At 41.4% G+C, this 21,594-nt stretch overlaps 1 protein-coding gene across 3 annotated transcripts in view; it reads right to left on the reverse strand.

The window, feature by feature from the left end:
- The window catches only part of RNF216 (ring finger protein 216), a 171,012-nt gene extending 150,101 nt beyond the window's left edge, over positions 1-20,911 (reverse strand). Inside the window, exons 1-2 of one of the 3 annotated variants that reach the window (XM_021086051.1) lie at positions 20,720-20,911; positions 310-431 (exon numbers count right to left, since the gene is read on the reverse strand). In XM_021086051.1, the coding sequence (XP_020941710.1) occupies positions 310-400 (91 nt within the window). In that variant the 5' untranslated portion in view covers positions 401-431; positions 20,720-20,911. Of the gene's footprint in view, positions 1-309; positions 432-19,804; positions 19,960-20,719 lie in introns of those variants that run through there. The other 2 variants (XM_021086050.1, XM_021086049.1) reach the window with 2 other exon arrangements.

The raw sequence follows: 21,594 nt of genomic DNA on the forward strand, positions 1-21,594 counted from the left end.
CTCTTACCTATTCAGATTCAATCACTTAACATTCACAGCTCTTTTTAGTTTGCTAATTAACAGCTTATTAATCTACCTGTGATGGAAGAATCTTAAACTCCACCATTCCAGCAGGTGACAATTTGACACAAAATTCTAGTCTGATGAGTCCACTTAAACCTGATGTTCTGAGGTCTAAAAATGAAACGTCTCTCTGGGTTCCACATGGTACAAGATAGACTGATTTCAAAAAAGATATAATAGTGATGATAAAACTGGGACAGGAAGGGGAATAAATAATGATGAAAGGGGGAAAAGGAGAGTACTTACCTTGTCCCCGGTGGCAGTGGAAGCTGTTCAAGTGAATTACTTCTTCACTGTTGTTTCCCTCTGCCATTTTCAAAAGCAGACAGGAACACATGTGCTTGCTAACATCTAAACATGGCGGCTCTCTGTTCCAAAGGGTCGAAAAAAGAAGGAAAAAAGAACATTAACAATGAGACAGTTTCGAAACTCTTCCCACATACCTAGGCAAGGCAGCATTTTAAGCTTATAGAGAAAACACTACTAAAAAGAAAACCTGAAGAATGGTTAACTATGAAGCTAAGAGAAGAGGCAAAACGGAATTTCAAAAAAGTTACTGCAAAAGAACACACAAAAGAAGAATAAAAGATCAAAGAACAGATGGGACATATATTTAAAAAGTAAAATTATACAGGAGAAAAAACTAAAATTAGGTGTGACCATAAAAATAAAAAAGAAAGAAAAATAAATAAAACCCCAATTACGGCAACCTATGGGATGAAACAAAATATTTGCACATAACCCCTAAAAGCATTAAAATCCAAAATATATAAATAACTTAACTCAATAGCAAAACCTCCAAATAATACAATTAAAAATGGACAAAGAATCTAAACAGACATTTTTCCAAATAAGATATTCAAATCATCAATTAGGTATATTAAGAAATGCTCGGAGTTCCCATCGTGGCTCAGTGGTTAACGAATCCGACTAGAAACCATGAGGTTGCGGGTTCGATCCCTGCCCTTGCTTAGTGGATTAGGGTTCTGGACGTGAGCTCCAATTAGACCCCTAGCCTGGGAACCTCCATATGCCATGGGTGCGGCTCTAGAAAAATGCAAAAAGACAAAAAGAAAAAAAAATAAAAAAGGCTAGTAGACAATGATAGCAGGATGTTGAAAAAGGGAACTATTCAGCTACAAAAAAAGAAGAAAATCTTGCCATCTTGTGACAACATGAATGGACCTTGAAGGCATTACATTAAGCAAAAAAAGTGGAAGAGAGAAAGCCAAATTCTGCATGATCTCAATTACACAGGGAATCTCAAAACAAACAAAAACCCCAAAACTACAAAAGAACAAACTCAAAGAAAAAAGATCAGATTTGTGGTTATAAGAGGTGGGAGAACTGGAGGAAGGTGGTCAAATGGTAAAACTTTCAGGACAAAAAAAGAAAAACAAAAAAAGAGAGTTCCCTAGTAGCTCAGCGGGTTAAGGATTCAGCACTGTCACTACTGTGGTTCCAGTCACTGCTGTGGCACCATTTCCATCCCTGGCCTGGGAACTTCCACATGCAGTGGGGTGCAGCCAAAAAAACTTCCAGTTATAAATTAAAGAAGTGCTAGGGATGTAATGAACAGAACTGAGGTTGCTGGATGGTATATGCGAAAACTGCTAAGAGAGTAAATCCTAAAAGTTTTCACCACAAGGAAAAAAATTTTTTTCCTTTTTTTTTTTTGGTATCTATATGAGATGATGGCTAACTAAACTTATTGTGTGGTATCATTTCACAATGTATGTGAGTCAAGTCATCATGCTATACAACTTCTAAAAAAATTCAATTATATCAGAAGTTATACTATGTAGTAACTATGATTAAAAGAAAAAGATTATCAGGATGGATAAACCAAACCCAACTAAGTGTTGTTTCACAAGACAAACACTCCAAGTGTAAGAAAACTGAAAGATTTGTTTTTGTTTTTTGGCTGGGCCTACAGCATGCAGGAGTTCCCAAGCCAGGGACCAAACCCAAACCATAGCAGCGACCTGAGCTGCAATTGTGACAATGCCGGATCCTTAACCCTATGAGCCATAAGGGAACTCCAAAAACTGAAAGATTTAAAGTAAAAGGATGGAGGGGAGACGAAGAGATGGACTGGGGGTGGGACTGGCATATGCACACCAAGGCATATGGAATAATTAGTCAACGGGGATCTGCTGAGTAGCACAGAGAACTCTATCCAGTATTGTGTGAAAATTTATGTGGGAAAGGAATCTGAGAGAGAATGGATGTGTATATATGTATGACTGGGTCACTCTGTTGTACAGCAGAAATTATCACAACCTTGGAGTTCCTGTTGCGATGCAGTGGTTAACAAATCCGACTAGGAACCATGAGGTTTCGGGTTCGATCCCTGGCCTTGCTCAGTGGGTTAACGATCCGGCGTTGCTGTGAGCTGTGGTGTAGGTTGCAGACGCGGCTCGGATCCTGCGTTGCTGTGGCTCTGGCGTAGGCTGGCGGCTGCAGCTCCAATTAGACCCCTAGCCTGGGAACCTCCATATGCCGCGGGAGCGGCTCAAGAAAAGGTAAAAAGACAAAAAAAAAAAAAAAAAAGAAAGAAATTATCACAACCTTATAAATTAATTATATGTCAATAAAACTTAAAGTAAAAGGGTGGAACGCAATGTAGCAAACATTAACAACTTGGAAGTTCCCATTCTGGCTCAGTAGTATCCATGAGGATGTGGATTCAAACTCTGGCCTTGCTCAGTGGGATAAGGATCTGGCATTACCGTGAGCTGTGGTGGTGGTCGAAGATGTGGCTTGGATCTCGCACTGCTGTGACTATGGCGTAGGTTGGCAGCTGCAGCTCGGATTCGATCCTTCACCTGGGAACTTCCATATGCCTCATGTGCAGCCCTAAAAAGACAAGGAAAAAAAATTAACTCATTTAATAAATTCTTGATTTCAGATAACTGTATTTTTTTAGTTATCTGAGGAAATGCAGATGGCCAAAAGGCATATGAAAGGATGTTCAACATTGCTAATCACTAGGGAAATGCAAATCAAAATCAGAATGTGATTATAAACTCACACCTGTCAACAGCTATCACCAACAAGAACAGAAATAGTATGGAGGTACCTTAGAAAACTAAAAATAGTTTGACCCAGCAATCCCACTCTTGGGCATATATCTGGACAAAACTTTCCTTGAAAAAGCCACATGCACCTGTATGTTCATTGCAGCACTATTCACAATAGCCAAGATAGGGAAACAACCTAACTGTCCATCAACAGATGAACGGATTAGGATGTGGTATATATACACAACTACTCAGCCATAAAAAAGAACAAAATAATACCATTTGCAGCAACAAGGATGACACTAGAGACTCTCACACTAAGTGAAGTAAGTTCGAAAGAGAAAGACAAATACCGTATGATATCACTTATATCTGGAATCTAATATACAGCACAAATGAACCTTTCCACAGAAAAGAAAATCATGGACTTGGAGAAAAGACTTGTGGTTGCCAAGGGGGAAGGGGAAGGAGTGGGATGGACTGGGAATTTGGGGTTAATAGATGCAAACTATTGCCTTTGGAATGGATAAGCAATGAGATCCTGCTGTATAGCACTGGGAACTATATCTAGTCACTTATGAGGGAGAATGATAATGCGAAATAAAGAATATACATGTGTATGTGTGACCAGGTCAACTTTGCTATACAGGAGAAAGTTGACAGAAGACTGTAAACCAGCTATAATGGAAAAAATAAAAATTAAAAAAAAAAAAAAAAAAAAGAACAGAAATAGGAATTCCCTAGGAGTTCCTGTTGTGGAGCAGCAGAAATGAATCTGACTAGAATCCATGATGATGCGGGTTTGACCCCTGGCCTCACTCAGTGGGTCAGGGATCCGGCAATGCCATGAGCTATGGTGTAGGTTGCAGATGTGGCTTGGATCCTGCGTTGCTGTGGCTGTGGCAGAGGCTGGCAGCTATAGCTCCAATTTGACCCCTAATCTGGGAACTTCCATATGCCATGAGTGTGACACTAAAAAGCAAAAAAAAAAAATAAGGCAAAGGAAAGAAATAGGAGCTCTCCTCACTGTGCTGCAACAGGATCAGGATCAGCAGTGTCTCTACAGCAATGGAACATGGATTCAATCCCTGGCCTAGCACAGTGGGTTAAGGATCTGGTTGGTGTTGCCGCAGTGGTGTGGGTTGCAGGGATCTGACCCCCGGCCCAGGAATTCCATATGCCATGGAGTGGCCAAAAAAAAAAAAAAAAGAAAGAAATAAAGAAAGAGAAGAAATAGCAAATGTTAGAGAGGATGGGAAAAAAAATGGAAATCTCATACATGATTGGTGAGAATATAAATTGGCACAGCCACTGTGGGAAACAGATGGAGGTTTCTTAAAAAACTAAAAATAGAACTACCATATGACCCAGCAATTCCACTCCTGGATATTTATCTGACAAAAACAAAAACACTAATTTGAAAAGATACATGGATTCCCAATGTTCATGGCAGCATTATTTATAAATAATTATAACTGCCAAGATATGGGAGCAACCTAAGTGTCTATCAGCAGATGAATGGATAAAGAAAATGTAATATATACATATACACACACACAACAGCATATTGTTCAACCAAAAAAAGAATGAAATTTTGCCATCTGCAGCAACATGGATGGATTTGGAGAGCATTGTGCTAAATGAAATAAGATAGAGAATGACAAATTATACAAATACTGTATAATATCACTTATGTGGAAGTGAATTTGACTGCAGTGGCTTGGATCACTGTGGAGGTGAGGTTTGATCCCAGGCCCAGTGCAGTGGTTAAAGGATCCAGTATTCCTACAACTGTGGTATAGGTCCCTGCTGCAGCTTGGACCTGATCCCTGGCCCAGAAACTTCCACATGTTGCAGGCACAGCCAAACAAACAAAAAGGTTCTAATTAACCAGAGTTCCTCGGTGGCCCAGTAGTTAAGGATTAGGCTTTGTCATTGTTGTGGCCCACTGTCACTGCTGTAGTTTGGGTTCAATCCCTGGCCCAGGAACGTCTGCATGCCAAAGACACACAAAAACAAAAACAAATTCTATCTGTTGAAATTCTCTTTTCAACTACTTTATGCCCCTCCAACCCATACAACACAACCAATAAAAAACTCTATGAATATACTAATATCAGACAAAAGAGACATTACCAAAAAAAGTATCATTACAGACAAGGGAGATTTCATCCAGGTAAGAGGGCCAACTCACAAAAGATACAACACTGCTAAATTTGTATGAACTTAATAATATAGTTTCAAAATAGATACCTCTTCAGTTGAGAGACCTTAGAGAAATAAGACAATTTCACATCCACAGCTGGACAAAAGGGTTGAAGAGCATTATCAGACAGGTGACTTGACATTTATAGGTCACTCCACCCAACAACTACAGAAAACACCTTCTTTTCAAATGCACCAGAACATTTACAAAATGGACTACATGCTGAACAACAACGCTGGCCTCAACAAATTTGCTGGGCTTGGAATCATACAGTAATTATTACATGACAAAAGTCAGTAAAAGAAAGATAACTAGGAAATTTCTAAATATTGGAAATTAGGCAAACTAAACAACCCAGGGGTTAAAAAAGAAATGAGACACTATTTTGACTGTACTGAAAGATAAGGAAAACGAAACACATCAAAATTTGTGGGATGAAGTTAAAGTAGTGCTTACAGGATAATTTACAGGTTCAAATGCACATCTTAGAGGAGAAAAAAATGACTGAAAAAAAATCACTGATTTAAGCTTTGCTCTCAAGAAGACAGAAAAAGAGCAGTAAATTAAACCCAGAAAAGGTAGAAGAAATTCATAAGAGTAGAAATCAACAAAACAGATTTTAAACATAAAACTGAGAAAAAATCAAAGCAAAAGTTTCTGTCAGCTATAATCCAATAGTTTATTTTTTTTAAAAAGCAAAAAGTTCTATAAAAAGATTAATATGATTGATAAGACTATCAAGAATGATTAAGAAAAAAACGGCGAAAACACAAATTACTACCATTGGAAATGTAAAAGACATCACTACAAAGTCCAAAATATAAAGATTATGAATAACTTTGTACTACTTAATTTGAAATTCTAAGTGAAATAAACTCCTTGAGACACCATTTACCACAAGTGAACAGAAAAATTAAATCTGAATAGTTCTCTACCAAATCAAGACACCAAATAAGTAATTAATAACCTTCCCACAAAGAATCCAGCAAGCCCAGAAAGCTTCCCCAGTAAAGTCTCCTAAACATCTGAGGAAGAAATCTAACTAGTATTACAAAAATTTAAAGAAAAGAAAAAAGAGTTCCCCTCATGGCTCAGTGGTTAATGAATCTGACTAGGAACCATGAGGCTGCGGGTTCGATCCCTGGCCTTGCTCAGTGGGTTAAGGATCCGGTGTTGCTATGAGCTGTGGTGTAGGTTGCAGACGCGGCTCGGATCCCCCGCTGCTGTGACTGTGGTGTAGGCCGGTGGCTACAGCTCCAATTAGACCCCTAGCCTGGAAACCTTCACATGCCATGGGAACAGCCCAAGAAATCGCAAAAAGACCAAAAAAAAAAAACCCAAAAAACAAAAACCATTATTTCTTAAATCATTTTATTAGGCTAGCATAACTTTGATACTAAAACCTGAGAAGAACATTACTAAAGGAGTTTCTATTGAGGCTCAGAAGGTTAAGAACCCGACCAGTATCTATGAGGATGTAGGTTCAATCCTTGGCCTCGCTCAGTGGCTTATGGATCTGGCATTGCTGTGGCTGTGGTCTGCAGCTATGGCTCCAGTTTGACCCCTAGCATGGGAACTTCCATACGAGGCAGGTGTGGCCCTAAAAAAATAAGTAAATAAATAAAATAAAAATAAAAACAGAATAGAGGGCTTGAAAAAAGACCCACATACATTTGGTCACCCACATAAAAACCAAGATGCTAAAGAAATGCAGTAGGAAGAATGGCCTTTTCAATAAACCTTGCTGGGCAAAATGGATATCTATACAGGAAGACGTCTTGATCTACTGCTTATACTACACATAAACATCAATTCCAGACAGATTGTCAATGAAAGATAAAACAAAACACTGAAAGATTACAGGAGGACAAAATTATGTATATTTGTACATGTCAATGTAATGTATACAGAGACTCCACTGGAATGAATACGTGAATGAATGAATAACAAAGTCTCTGAATACAAGGCAAGTATACAAAAAATGAACACTCTATTAATATGAAATGATCAGAAAAGAGTAGCATCGAAAACAATCAAATAACAAGGAATAAATTCATGAAAGATGTGCAAGACCTCTACAAAGAAAACTATAAAACATCACAAAAAAATTAAAGAAGAGTAAATAAGTGGAGATTCATGGGTTGGAAAGCTCAATTCTGTAAAGACGTCACTTCTTACCAAATTTATGTACAAATTTAATACAGCCTTAATCAGATTTTAAAAATGGCTATGTACTAGATAACTCCAAAATTTAAAAGAAAATGCAAAGAACCAAGAAACAAAGCATTCATAAACAAAAACAAAAGATGGAGGATTATATTATCAGATATTAAGTCTTATTATTATAAAGCTACAATAATGAAGACAATGTGGTACTGGCAAAAGAAGAAAAAAATAGACCAATGGAACAGAGTCCAGAAACAGATTCATTCATATATGGATATTTGATTTATGACAAAAGCAGCACTGCAGAGCAGGAGAAAAACGATTTTTTTTTTTTTTGTCTTTTGTCTTTTTGTTGTTGTTGTTATTGTTGCTATTTCTTGGGCCGCTCCCGCGGCACATGGAGGTTCCCAGGCTAGGAGTTGAATCGGAGCTGTAGCCACCGGCCTACGCCAGAGCCACAGCAACGCGGGATCCGAACCGCGTCTGCAACCTACCCCACAGCTCACGGTAACGCCGGATCGTTAACCCACTGAGCAAGGGCAGGGACCGAAGCCGCAACCTCATGGTTCCTAGTCGGATTCGTTAACCACTGCGCCACGACGGGAACTCTAGAAAAACGATTTTTAAACTATATGACACCATACTGGAAAGCTCTATTTTGGGAAGGAAGGGAAGATCAAAGAACTAGACCTCTCTTCATGCCCTAGACAAAAACAATTTTAGGTGAACTCTTGATTTAAATGGTAAGGTAAAATACTATTTCTACAAGATAACGTAAGAAAATGCCTTTACAAACTGGAGCTGAGAAAGACATCTCAAACATCAAAAATAGGACATAAAAAGTGCTATACTAAAGTAAAAAACTTCTGTTCACCAAAGAAATGATTAAGAGTGAAAAGGCAAGTCACTGGGAAAAGAAATTTATAATACAAATATCCAGAAATTCCCGTTGTGGTGCAGCAGAAACAAATCTGACTAGGAACCATGAGGTTTGGGGTTTGATCCCTGGCCTCTCTCAGTGGGTTAAGGATCTGGCATTGCTGTGAGCTGTGGTGTAGGTCGCAGACGAGGTTCTGATCCTCTGTTGCTGTGACACAGGCCAGCAGCTGTAGCTCCGATTGGACCCCTAGCCTGGGAACCTCCATATGCTGTGGGTGTGTGGCCCTAAAAAGCAAAAAAAAAAAAAAAAAAACCCCAACAACACCTCCCCCAAATATCCAGAAAATATACAGAACTCTTATGTTAACTGGAAAGAATAAAACAAAGAATAAGACAACTTAAAGGAAAAATGGGCTAAAAGATTATAATTCACCGTGTTGAATACCTTGAGGAAATCCAAAATGCCAATAAACAATTGAAAAAGTGCCCAACATAATGAGACATCAAAGAAATGCAAACTAAAACCACAAGGAAATTTTGGGAAGATGGCAGTAATGGCAGTACCATAGCCTTTAAATCTCCCCAAATTCTCATATAAAAACAGAAAGAAATTCCACCGTTATAAAAATTCCAAGTTACAAAAAGACCAAAAACACCAACTGAGAAGAAATCTCCACAAACTCCAAAATGCAAGCAGGTGAGGACAAACCACTAGGAGCCACACAATTTTTTAAGTATCATGTGTGCCTCAGAAAGCACAAATCCCAAAATAATCAATACATATTCACTGAAAAGCACATAGGCCAATCTGAGAAAGCAGCTAACACCAGGAAGGGGCTTGCTCCATTCAGTAAGTGCAAGGAGGCCGCTGTAAGCTCTGAAAAAGATGTAGCAGTCTAGGACCCATGGGAAGCTTTGAAACTCATCAACCAGGGCTTGCCTGAAGGACACAGCCTTCAGGAAGAAAATGGTGGGAACAGTTAAACTGACTAAGATAGAGACAAAAGAAAGAAAAGGAAGGTCTAGATAAAAAGAGAGAACAGAATCAGGGGGAAATCTCAAAAAGCAAGCTGCCATGTTTTGAATACTACGTGAAGAGGGAATTCTGTGAAACTACAAAAAGTTATCCTAGGAGTTCCCATTGTGAACTAGGGTCCATGAGGACTCAGGTTGGATCCCCAGCCTCGCTAAGTGGATTAAGGATCTGTCATTGCCATGATCAGTGGTACCGATCACAGACATGGCTCAGATCCTGTGTTGCTGTGGTGTGGCCAGCAGCTGCAGCTCCAATTAGACTCCTCGTCTGGAAACTTCCATATGCCTCAGGTTCTGGCCTCAAAAGGAAAAAAAAAGAAAAAGAAAAAGTTATCCTAATCTACACCTCCTTCTCCAAGAAAGCTAATTTCACTATAAATTAGCAAAGAAAAGAACTGGTAACAAATTTCATATAAAGTTATAAGAAAAACAAGAAGCAAAACATCCCTACAAATGACAACATGCTGGAAAGATATTATAACCTAAAGAACACTAAGAAAATAATAGAAGAAATAAAATAACGTCATAAATTACAACTAGAAAAACTCAGAAATGAAGTCACATGTCTCGGGAAAGAAACAGATAAAGGAAAAAAATATTTTAGGAATGAAGACTAAATTAGAAGGAACACAAATGTGAATAAATATAACACATACTGCTTTAGGAGACTCAAAGGTGAAAGGAGGAAAATTTTTTTTGAAAATTTTAAATAGAAAAATAAAGAGGTAAAGGAACACATTTAAGACAAAGACAATTTCACATAAAACACAGTAGGAGCTCTTGAATAAATTGAAAGAGAAGAGGATGCTAAAAATTTTAATTGAAAAAAACTTCCCTAAAATAAAAACGTTAAAGCTACATTTTGAAAGAGCATAGTACATACCTAAAGAAAGCAACCCATAATGACAACTACTAAGTCATAGTACTAATAAAATTACTGGACTTTAAAGAAAAAAATCCTTAAGCACCTGGGCTTGAAATTTATAAAAGAAAAATTAGATTAACAGACTTTTACGGTGATGCTTTATGACACTTGAAAGTAAAATAAAATACTTAAAAAAAAAACAGATTTTATATCCAGTAAACAAATTTTTAAGGAAAAGGGGCACAAATTTATTCACATAGTAAAACTTTCTACACGATTTTCCTGAGGATCAACAGAAAAACAAGCTTCAGGGAACCAAAATGACTAGAGAGACACTGACACAGAGTGGCTGAGTTTCAAAGCTTCCCATGGGTCCTAGACTGCTACATCTTTTTCAGAGCTTACAGCGGCCTCCTTGCACTTACTGAATGGAGCAAGCCCCTTCCTGGTGTTAGCTGCTTTCTCAGATTGGCCTATGTGCTTTTCAGTGAATACGTATTGATTATTTTGGGATTTGTGCTTTCTGAGGCACATTATATATATTTGTTTTAAATATATTTATATATATTTAAATATGTTTTAAAGTTAAATATATAATTACTTGCAGTACTAAGATTAAATCAGAACTAAGATTAAATGATATAGAACAATTACAAAAATTATGGAGAAGGGAAGCATATGAAAAAAAATTTTTTTTTTTTTTTTTTTGTCTTTTTTTGCCCTTTCTTGGGCCACTTCTGCGGCATATGGAGGTTCCAGGCTAGGGGTCGAATCGGAGCTGTAGCCACCAGCCTACACCACAGCCACAGCAACGCAGGATCCATGCCGCATCTGCGACCTACACCACAGCTCTCGACAACACCAGATACTTAACCCACTGAGCAAGGGCAGGGAGTGAACCCGCAACCTCATGATTCCTAGTCGGATTCGTTAACTACCGCGCCACAATGGGAACTCCTGAAAAAATTTTAAGTTGTTTAATCACCTTGGTGGTGACATTCCGAGACTTTCATTTTGACATTGTGGGGTAATGAGTTGAGTAAAGTTACAGCATAGTCTAGTCAATTCATAATCAATCCCTATGTCCTTCAGAACCACAGTTCCTAATGTGAAAGGAAAAAATTATAATACAGAAGTAATGAAGTCAGTTCAGTAAGACCCTTAGAGAACCAAATGTCCTAAATTTGAATTATAAATATTAGTATGGAATCATAAAATTAGCTGTCCAAAAAGAAAAAAAAAAGGTTTCAAAACAATGACCTGCTTGTAGCAATGAACATACATACTACCTAGATTATTTGAAATACTCTTTCCCATCAAAAGAGATAAGGCTTTTTGAACAAATTACTAATTGCAAGTCTAGGGCAGGAGTTGTACAAAATGAGCCTAGAACATCCTGTCATACGACCTATCAAGGAAGCTATCAAAGACTACTTACATCCTGTCAGAGTAACTCAAAAGAATTCCTGGAGTTCCCCGGTGGTGCAGTGGGTTAAGGATCCAGTGTTGTCACTGCTGTGGCGCAGGTTCGATCACCTGGCTTGGGGACTTAAACATGGCCACAGGTGTGGTTAAAAAAAAAAAAAAAATTAAATTCCCGAAGAGGCTTCCATTGGCCAAAGATGGGACATTTTGAACTCCAGGATAATAAGTGATTTGGTATAAATATTTTAAGAAACTGTATAAATGAAAGTGTTCATGATTTTTTAAACAGATCATTTTCAGAGGTTGATAGTCAACCAATACATTATCTTTAAAACTGGTAAAACTGGGAGTTCCCGCTCTGACACAGCAGAACTGGAGGCTCCTCTGGAGCACTAGGACGTGGGTTTGAGTCCTGGCCAGGCACAGTGAGTTAAAGGATCTGATCCCTGGCCCGGGAACTCCATATGTCATGGGGCACTCCCCCCCCAAAATAAATAGGTAAAATTGCTAAAATAAAGGCGAAAGAATCATTTTCTTGCCTTTCCTGTATGAACTATACCACTGGCAAACCAAGTAATAGATGAGGAAATGGTTTCTTTATAAAATTACTCTAGTACCAATTTAAAAATTCAATTAAAATATCACTATTTCACAATCCTCAATAATTACTGGACCTAGACATTGAGTATCACTGGCCACTAACATCAGAGAGAGAGCAAGACATAACTACCTTCTGAGGAAAGAACACCATCTACAGCCCTGTCAGACTGAAGTGGATCTGGACACAGCCTCATCTTTAGAATAAAGGCTAGATAAAAAAGGAAATTTTTGGAGATCCCGTCATGGTGCAGAGGAACCAAATCTGACTAGGAACCATGAGGTTGCAGGTTTGATCCCTGGCCTTGATCTTTGGTTAAGCATATGGTGTTGCCGTGAGCTGTGGTGCAGGTTGCAGATGCAGCTCAGATCCCATACTGCTGTGGCTGTGGTGTAGGCCAGCAGCTGTAGCTCTGATTCGACCCCTACCCTGGAAACCTCCACATGCCGATAGTGTGGCCCTAAAAAGGAAAACAAACAAACAAAAAAACAAAAGGAAATTTTTGAATTGCATCATAAGTATCCAATCTAAACCATGTATTCACAATGGGGGCAATTTGGCAAGGGGGTAAAAAGATCTTACATATAAAATGGTTTGTCATACTCCCAAAATCTTATTCCTTAGTATTCAATGGGCGAGAATTAGAAAAATGTCTAAAACGGCTCTATTGGGGGAATAATTTTTTTTAAGCCTGACAAAAACTTACCTAGGCTCTGGGAACTAATAGGTCAAATGGTTCAGGTTCAACAACAGATAAGGAAAAAGAAAAGGAATGGAAGAGGAACCTTAGATTTAAAAGATTTATCAACATTTTTAAATGGGTGAGATTACAGTATACAGTGATGTACTTGGGTGATAAAACCATAAAGAAATAAAAGAAAATGACAGAAGTCAAATTAACGATTAATCTCACGGAGGAAGGAATGAGTTAGATGAGGACAGCATACATAGAGAGGGCTTGGGGATGATCTTCTTGACATCAGTGGCACATACAAGCACCTTATAACTCATTAAATCGTACAGGTTTTAGGTGGTTTTATATACTGTTTAATTTTTAAAGGGTAAAAAACTTCCACAAGCCATTCCCCGCCCATAGAATTGCTAAAAGCCTGAAACTGATGACCAAATGTTGTTGAGGATTTGGAGCAATGAGGACTTTCATACACTACTGGTGGGAGAGGAAACTGGTACCACAACTGTACAAGTAAGTCTTGATACTTTACCAGTTACAATGGAAAATATAAATCCTGTAAGACTTAACAATCCACTGCAAGAAATCTGTATTACAGAAATGCATGCTCATACGTACCAGGTCTATGTACGAGAATGTTCACAGCAGCATTATCCCTAGGAGCCAAAAACTGCATCATTTATAATGGTTGAATGGACAAAACGCTGCAGTATGTTCATGTAAGTGAAACATAAACAGGAGTTCCCATTGTGGCTCAGCAGGTTAAGAACCCAACCAGTGTCCATGAGTTTTCAGCTTTGATCCCTGGCCTCTCTCAGTGGGTTAAGGAGCAGTGTTGCCACAAGCTTCGCCACAGGTTGCAGATGCGGCACAGATCTAGTGTTGCTGTGGCTGTGGCGTAGGCCAGCAGCAGCAGCTGCAGTTCCCAGACTCCTAGCCTGGGAACTTTCATATGCCACAGGTGCAGCCCTAAAAAGAAAAAGAGAGTTCCTGTCGTGGCTCAGTGGTTAACGAATCCGAAGAGGAACCATGAGGTTTCGGGTTCGATCCCTGGCCTCACTCAGTGGGTTAAGGATCGGGCGTTGCCATGAGTTGTGGTGTAGGTCGCAGACGTGGCTCAGATCCCGAGTTGCTGTGGCTCTGGCACAGGCCAGCGGCTACAGTTCTGATTCGAGCCCTAGCCTGGGAACCTCCATATGCCGTGGGAGTGGCCCAAGAAATGGCAAAAAAGAAAAAAAAAGCCATTACAGTCACATACAATATAATGGGTCTTAAAACCCTACCCACTCAAGGTTTTTCTAAGAAATTCTGAATTTTCTTTGACTTCCTGGGAGAAATTATGTGCTTCTGGGCAGGCAGGCCCCAGACCCTGGCTTCTCAAGATATGATGTCTACAAAGAGTCAAATAACACCAGCCTTTTTCCAACTTAAGAGACTACAAAGCCATCTGCAGCAACATGGACGCAACTAAAGATTCTCATACTAAGCGAAGTAAGCCAGAAAGAGAAAAATAAAACACTGTATCATATGTGGAATCTAAAATATGGCAGAATTGAACCTACCTATAAAACAGACTCACAGATATAGAAAACAGACTTGTGACTGCCAAGGGGGAGGTGAGAGGAGTAGGATGGACTGGAAGTTTGGGATTAGTAGATGCAAACTATTACATTTATGACTGATAAGAAACAAGACCCTATGCACAGGGAACTAAATCCAATCTCACGGGACAGAACATGATGGAAGATAATACAAGAAAAAAGCATGTATATATACATATGCCTGGGTTACTCTGCTTTACAGCAGAAACTGACACAACATTGTAAATCAACTATACTTTATTTGTGTATGTATGTATGTATGTATGTATTTTTGTCTTTTCTAGGGCCAAACCCATGGCATATGGAGGTTCCCAGGCGAGGGGTTGAATCGGAGCTACAGCTGCTGGCCTACACCACAGCTCAGAGCAATGCCGGATCCTTTAACCCCCTGAGTGAGGCCAGGGATGGAACCTGAAACTTCATGACTCCTAGTTGGGTTCATTTCCACTGCGCCATGACGGGAACTCCGTAAATCAACTATAATAAATTTTCAAAAAAGACTACAAAGTTGTATATCAAGTTTAGGTTTTACAACAGAACTTTCTGGTTGGTATCTGTAACTGGAAAAAGGTATCTCAATGTTTAAAAATTATAAAGCCTAAGTTTAGGTACCTCACTTGAAATAATAAGGGTGCTATTCATAAATAGCTCGGTATAAAGGAAAGAAAGAGCTTTAGTGTCAAATTTCAATTGCATCGTCAGTACTTACTTTTCTTTCAAATACAGTTGTTTTTTGTTTTCTTTCCTTTTTAGGGCTGCACCTGAGGCATATGAGAGTTCCCAGGCTAGGGGTCGAATCTGAGCTGCAGCTGTGGTCTACAATACAGCCATGGCAAAGCCAGATTCAAGCCCAGCTTGGGGCAACACTGGATCCTTAACACACTGAGCAAGGCCAGGGACTGAACCCGCATCTTCACAGACACTATGTCAGTTCTTAACCTGCTGAGCCACAATGGGAACTCCTCAAATACAATTTTTAAAAGTATTCTGAACAGTTAATTCCAATAGACAAGTTTCTTATATTTTTTTTTCTTTTCTTCTTCTTCTTTTTTTATTTTTATTTTTTAAACAACTAGGTTCCTTCAATTTTACACTGGAAATCAAAGGAAAATGCGATTCATTTTCCAACTATTGTAGTTAGACTGTCAAGCGTGTAGTTAAGCAGACAACTAGTGATGCAATAAAAGGAAGATTTCTCATGAATGGCATGTACAGTGCCCTCAAGGTGCAGTGAGAAACGAGTATTGATGATGGAATTTCTACTCCTGACTAGCTTCTCTGTAAAGGTTATTTAACTCCCTGATATTCAGTCCTTTCAAATGAACTCCGACCACATTACTCAAGTATTAGTGAATGAGTAACTATGCATAAATTTCCTAATCTCTTGGGCCTAATTCCTATATCTGTAAAATGAGAATACAGTTTTTTTTTTTAATTATTTGAGGTAAATATATATAAAGCATAGTGTCTGGCACATAGCAAGTGCCACATTGTAACTATTATTATTACCTGTGAAATGGAAATAGCAGTTGTTTACTAATATAGTGAAGAGCCAAATTGCATGGGGGGAGTTTTAGTTTCCTCTTCAAGCTACCTGTCACTAGCATTATAATTACTCACAGTAAAACTCTTACTTCCTTCTATAAGAAACTTCATTTTCCCTCTGGAGGTAGGGAGAAGCTATATATATGTGTTTTCGCTTATTGATCAGAAACCAAAGTGGAGTTCAGAAATAGGAAATGCCACTCAAGAAGGAATGTTTCATTCTTACCTTGGGTTTAATTACAAAAGTTATCATATATGTATTTATGACTATATTCTAGTCAAATATACCAGTTAATGTTTCTAAATTAGGCCCCTAAATTAGCATATATTTAATTACTTCATCAGTAGGCAGAGAATTTTACGTTAATACTGTAAAAATTTAAGAAAGTTGGATGATAATTCGTCTGTTCTCTTCCACCTCCCACAACTGTCCTATTGATCTTTTTTTATCCTCTTCTCTTCCGTGTATGAATGAATCAACACACGACGAGAAACAGTTCACATTTCATTTTATCCACATGCCTCTGACTATGTCTTATTCATAACTGTACTTCTAGTGTCTCACAGCTGCTGAATGAATGGCTCCAAAAACATCTTCCCCTGTCAGAGACTGGAGATGCTCACTATAGCCATATACAACCAGAGTCAAGGAGCATGGCTTAAGTGACAATGTCCAGTTTAATCAGGACTTCCTTCCATTATAAAGTATTACCCATTGTAGAAAATTTGGAAAACCAAAGAAGTCAGAAAAAGATGGGAATCAGCTATGGTCCTCTCACACAATTTTTTGGCTTTCATAATTGTATCTTTGCTTTTTTGTGACCAGGGTCCCTGGGTCTGTCTTGAACAAATCATTTTCTTATTCTTCTGTTGAAGTCACTTCACTTTTCTTCCCACGTGCTCCTAACATAACACTGCATGGTCCTGGGGTTTTGTGGTATTCCTGCTTTCCAGAATAATCTCCAAAAATATGCACATCACTTCTGCAACACTGATTTTGGGGTTATGAAGGCCAGGGATTGAACTCACATCCTCATGAACCCTAGTCGGGTTCGTTTCTGCTGAGCCATGATGAGAACTTAGTTTTAGGAGGCTTAGATTTAGGAGAAGAGTGCTTCCAGAGTTCTGGCTGTGGTGCAGCAGGTTAGGAATCTGGTGTTGTCCCTGCAGGGGCGCCTGTTTGATCCCCAGCATGGAGAAGTGGGTAAAGGATCCTGTGTTGCTGCATCTGTGGCATAGGTGGAAGCTATGGCTCAAATTCAACCCTTGGCCTGGCCTGGGAACTTCTATATGCCACAATGGGGCCAAAAAAAAAGGAGCGAGAGAGAAAGAGAGAAAAAGATTAGTGATTCCAGCTAGGCCTCTTGAAGCCCAGAGTCATCAAGTAAAAAGTATGACTACCCTGACTGACAGACCACATGGAAAGCCCTGACACTACATGAGAGGGAAAGGACAGCCTTCCAGCAGTCTCAGACAGGGCATATGAATAAAGAAGCCATTCTGAGTATGTCCTCCAGTCCCAGACACCTTGGCTGAAAGCATGTGGATGAGGAAAAGAATGGCCCAAGCGAGGAGTTCCCAATGTGGCACAACAGGGTTGGCTGCATCTCTGCAGCACCAAGACACAGGTCTGACTGCTGGCCCGGCACAGTGGGTTAAAGGATCCAGTGTTGCTGCAGCTGCAGCGTAGGGTGCAACTGTGGCTCAGATCTGATCCCTGGCCCGGGGAACTCCATATGCTCCAGGCAACCAAAAAAGGGCAGGGGAAGGCCCAGGTGAGCCCTCCCCAATTTCCTGACTCACAAAATTGCCAATATATAAAATTGTTGCATTAAGTCACTAGGTTTGGAGGTTGTTTGCTAACAGGTAAGTGAACCAGGGCTCTAATTTTATTTTCTACACAATGGGAAGCAATGCAGAGGGTTGTCTTTTAGGAAATGCAACCTAGCTGCAATATGTAAGACTGGAAAAGACATCCAGTGGCAAGAAACCCAGGAAACAAGAGTCAGTGAAGTCTGAACTAGAGGTAACAGTAAGCAGAGAGAGGAAAAATATGTAAGTTACTATAGAGTTAGAATCAATGGATTTTTGTAATTGATCATCAGAGCAAGAGCAATCAAGGAGTCAAGGTGACCTAGATGTTGAGATCAGGTAGCTAGAAGACAGTGATACTATTAAGAAAGAACAAGAAAGCTGACAAGTTCAGAATTAAGAAAATGCATTGCATGTTAATTTCAATATATAGACAAAATGAAAAAACTAAGGTAAAAAAGCATCCATAACAGATATTATATTGCCTAAGAGACAGTATGCAAACAATTAATCTGGAGTATAAGCGTTTTAAAAGAGCTCTAAAAATCCTGTTAGTCTCGTTCTACGATACAAAAAGTTTTAAACCAAAATCACTAAAAAATTTCAGAGGATAGGCTAAAGAAAGAACAAGAAAGAAAGAGCAACATTAAGACTTTCCCTCAAGTGTCAACTGAAAATGTGTTCAGAAACTGAGATGGATAAGCAAGCATCTCCTCACCCACAAGGGGGAGAAATCAATGTTTCCAACGACATTTTTACAGCTGAATCTTCTGTGAACTCATAACACCCTACCTCTTCTATCCCAATACTGTCTACAGGTTACACCTGCTGGTGAATTTTCATACAGCACTTGAGTTGTGTTTTGTTTTTTTAAGCCAAAAATCTCAGCATGGTAGGACCAAAATCCTTACCATGGCCTGTGAAACACAGCCTTCCTGACACAGCTAGGCCCACCGCTGCGGAATGGTGAGAGACCGTGGCTCAAACCCTCCAACATGCCTTGCTTCTTCCACTTTTGACTCTTGTCATTGCCTCTCTTGGATCAAATTAACTCTACTCATCCTTCAGTTCCTTATTTTAATGTCACTTCTTCAGAAAGCCTTTCTCAACTATCCAGAGTGCCTGTCCACACATCTTTCACCCCTAAAAAGTATTTACCACAGTATAATAATCTACAATTATTTAGGAAGTTATATTTACTATCTATCTCCTCTACTAAAGCAAGTTCCAAGAAGGTAGGACCCTAGCCCCAGGACACAGCACACTGCCTGGCAAAAATAAATACTCCACAAGAGAGTAATGAAGAACTTCCTGAATAAATCCCATTCACAGATACAGCAGGATAATTAGAAGCATCAACTCTGGAGCCAAACTGAGTTCAAGTCCCAGCTCTGCCCTGACAAGCTTTGGGATTAGGTAAGGCTTTTTTTTCAGCACCTCATTTTCTTCCTCTTTAAAATCAGAATAATGACAAAACCTGTGTCATTGAGGAATCAAGGAGTTAATATATGGAAATACTAATCTAATATATAATAGTTAATATATGGAAAATGCTTAGAACAGGGTCTGCAGAGATGTCACCACAGCCGCGAATACCGTCAACACTTATTAAACAGTAGGTATCAGAATTAGCAAACACAGGCTCTCTCATCTCTCCAGCTCACAAACTTGCGGTCTCCCTGACTCATCTCCATTTCCTTTATTAGACTTTTCCAAAGGGGCTTCAAGGCTGCTCTTTTATTAACTGCTGCTGGCCTTCGGGACAAAAATCTAAAGCCTCTATTTCAGTTTACAGGGAAGTCCAAAACCTGGCCTCGGGCTATTTCCTCAAACTCAACCACTCCCAGCCACCAGAAATCACTTATACAAAAAAAACAAAGCAGCAAAGCCATTACTTAGCGGTCTTCCCGCCGGCCAGCATACTAGAGCCTTCCCGGTCCTCTCCCAGCTGGACGCCTCGTCTTCTCCTTGCATCAGCAAAAAAAACCAAAACAAAACAAAAACCCGGCATCGGCCCCGCCGAGGCGCCCAGCACGACGTACCCGAGTTATTTACAAGCCCCCCCCCCCCCGGCTCGTTTACTTCGGAACCCGGCCCTGCAAACGTCACCGGGCCCCGCAGGCACTCGGCGAGCCCGGTCGCCAGACTGACGCGGCCCGAAGTTTTAGATCATCGTCCCCCACCGCCTTCGGGCCACATCCCACGCGGGAACATCGGCCTGGCGAGGGCACAGCGGGCGGGTTCGCGTTCTCCGCGCCGCAGAGGGTTGACACCTGGGCAGTGCACGCGGGGGAGGGCTGGGCGCCCGCGGCCGCTCTCTCTGGAAGACGCCCCTCCAGGGGGCGTCCGGGGGGCTCGGGACTGCGGGTCGGGGTTCGAAGGCACCGCGCGTCGCCCCCCCCCCGCCCCCGCGCGCTCCCCTCCCCGGCCGCCGCCTCCCGTGAGGTGCCGCCGGGGACACTCGGTCTCTCGGCGCGGTCGCTGTCGGGCAGCAGGCCGACGGACCGGCCCGCGAAACTTCCCGAAGTGGCGGGAGCCGCCGAGGGTCCGCCGGCCCCCGCGCCTTTGTCGCTCCCGACGGGGCCCCGGCCCCGTCGCCCGGCCGCTCTGCGCTCGGCGGGCGTCCCGCGCGGCCCCCGGCTCGCTCGCGTCCAGGCCGCCGCCGGGCCGGCTCGGGCCCGCGCCCCCCGCCGCCCCTCACGGCCGACCCGCCACCCCCACCCCCGGGCTTCGAGGAGGCGCCGGGCGGAGACGCCACTCGCCTCACGGAGCCTGGCGAGGGGCTGGCGCGCCCTGCAGCGGTCACTTACTCGCCGCTCAACTCGCCGGCTCGCCAGGCGGTCCCGGCGGCTTCGGTCGGTCGCCGCGGCTTCCAGTCAGCAGGAGCTGCCGCGACAGCCCGGGCGCCGCCGCCGAGCCCACCGCAGCGCTCCTTCCGGCCCGGCCGCGGCGTCACCTCGCGCCTGCGCACAGCGCCCCCTCCCGACTAAGGGCAGGAACCATAGAGGCTCGCGGGGCGCTAGGGAGGAGGGGTCTGCGGGTGAGACCATAGAGAGGGACGCCCGTCCGCTGCTCCAGCCCGGCTCTCCGCCTGCTAAGTCTTGACTCCCCCACTAGGCGGGAGGACGAAAGAAACCGAGAGCCCCTCAACCCCGGGAGGTGTCCCTGGCTCCCAGGAGGTGAAACGCGCGGGCGAAGCAGGTGTCCGTGGAAACCTACAGGATTTGTGTTTACTTGCACCCTTTGCCTCTGGCAAGTCGTTCACGCAACCCCTTTTCGGAGGCCTTCCTGTGTGTCAGGCACTGTTCTAGGAACTGGAGCTACAACGGTGTAGAGGGTGCCTGTTCTCAGGAAGGTTATGTTTTAGGGGGCAAATCAATAACTGGTGAACTAACTAAGCAACTAAAACATTGGCTCAGGCAGGAGGTGGTCTGGAAACACGCACACACCCAGAGGTGAAAAATAAAACAGGGAAAGGGATAGAATAATGGGGATAATAGTATGGTTTAAGTGAAGGGAGGACCTGGGGGCAGAGCACGTCAAGCAGAAGGTATAAAGAGAGCAAAATCCTTAGATGGGACTGTGCCTGGTGTGCTAGCAAAGCAGCATGCTGTAAATCAACTATCATGGGAAAAAATAAAAATCATTAAGAAATAAATGAAGAGTTCCCGTCGTGGCTCAGTGG

Source organism: Sus scrofa, chromosome 3 (assembly GCF_000003025.6).
Source record: "Sus scrofa isolate TJ Tabasco breed Duroc chromosome 3, Sscrofa11.1, whole genome shotgun sequence".
NCBI classification, from domain to species: Eukaryota; Metazoa; Chordata; class Mammalia; order Artiodactyla; family Suidae; genus Sus; species Sus scrofa.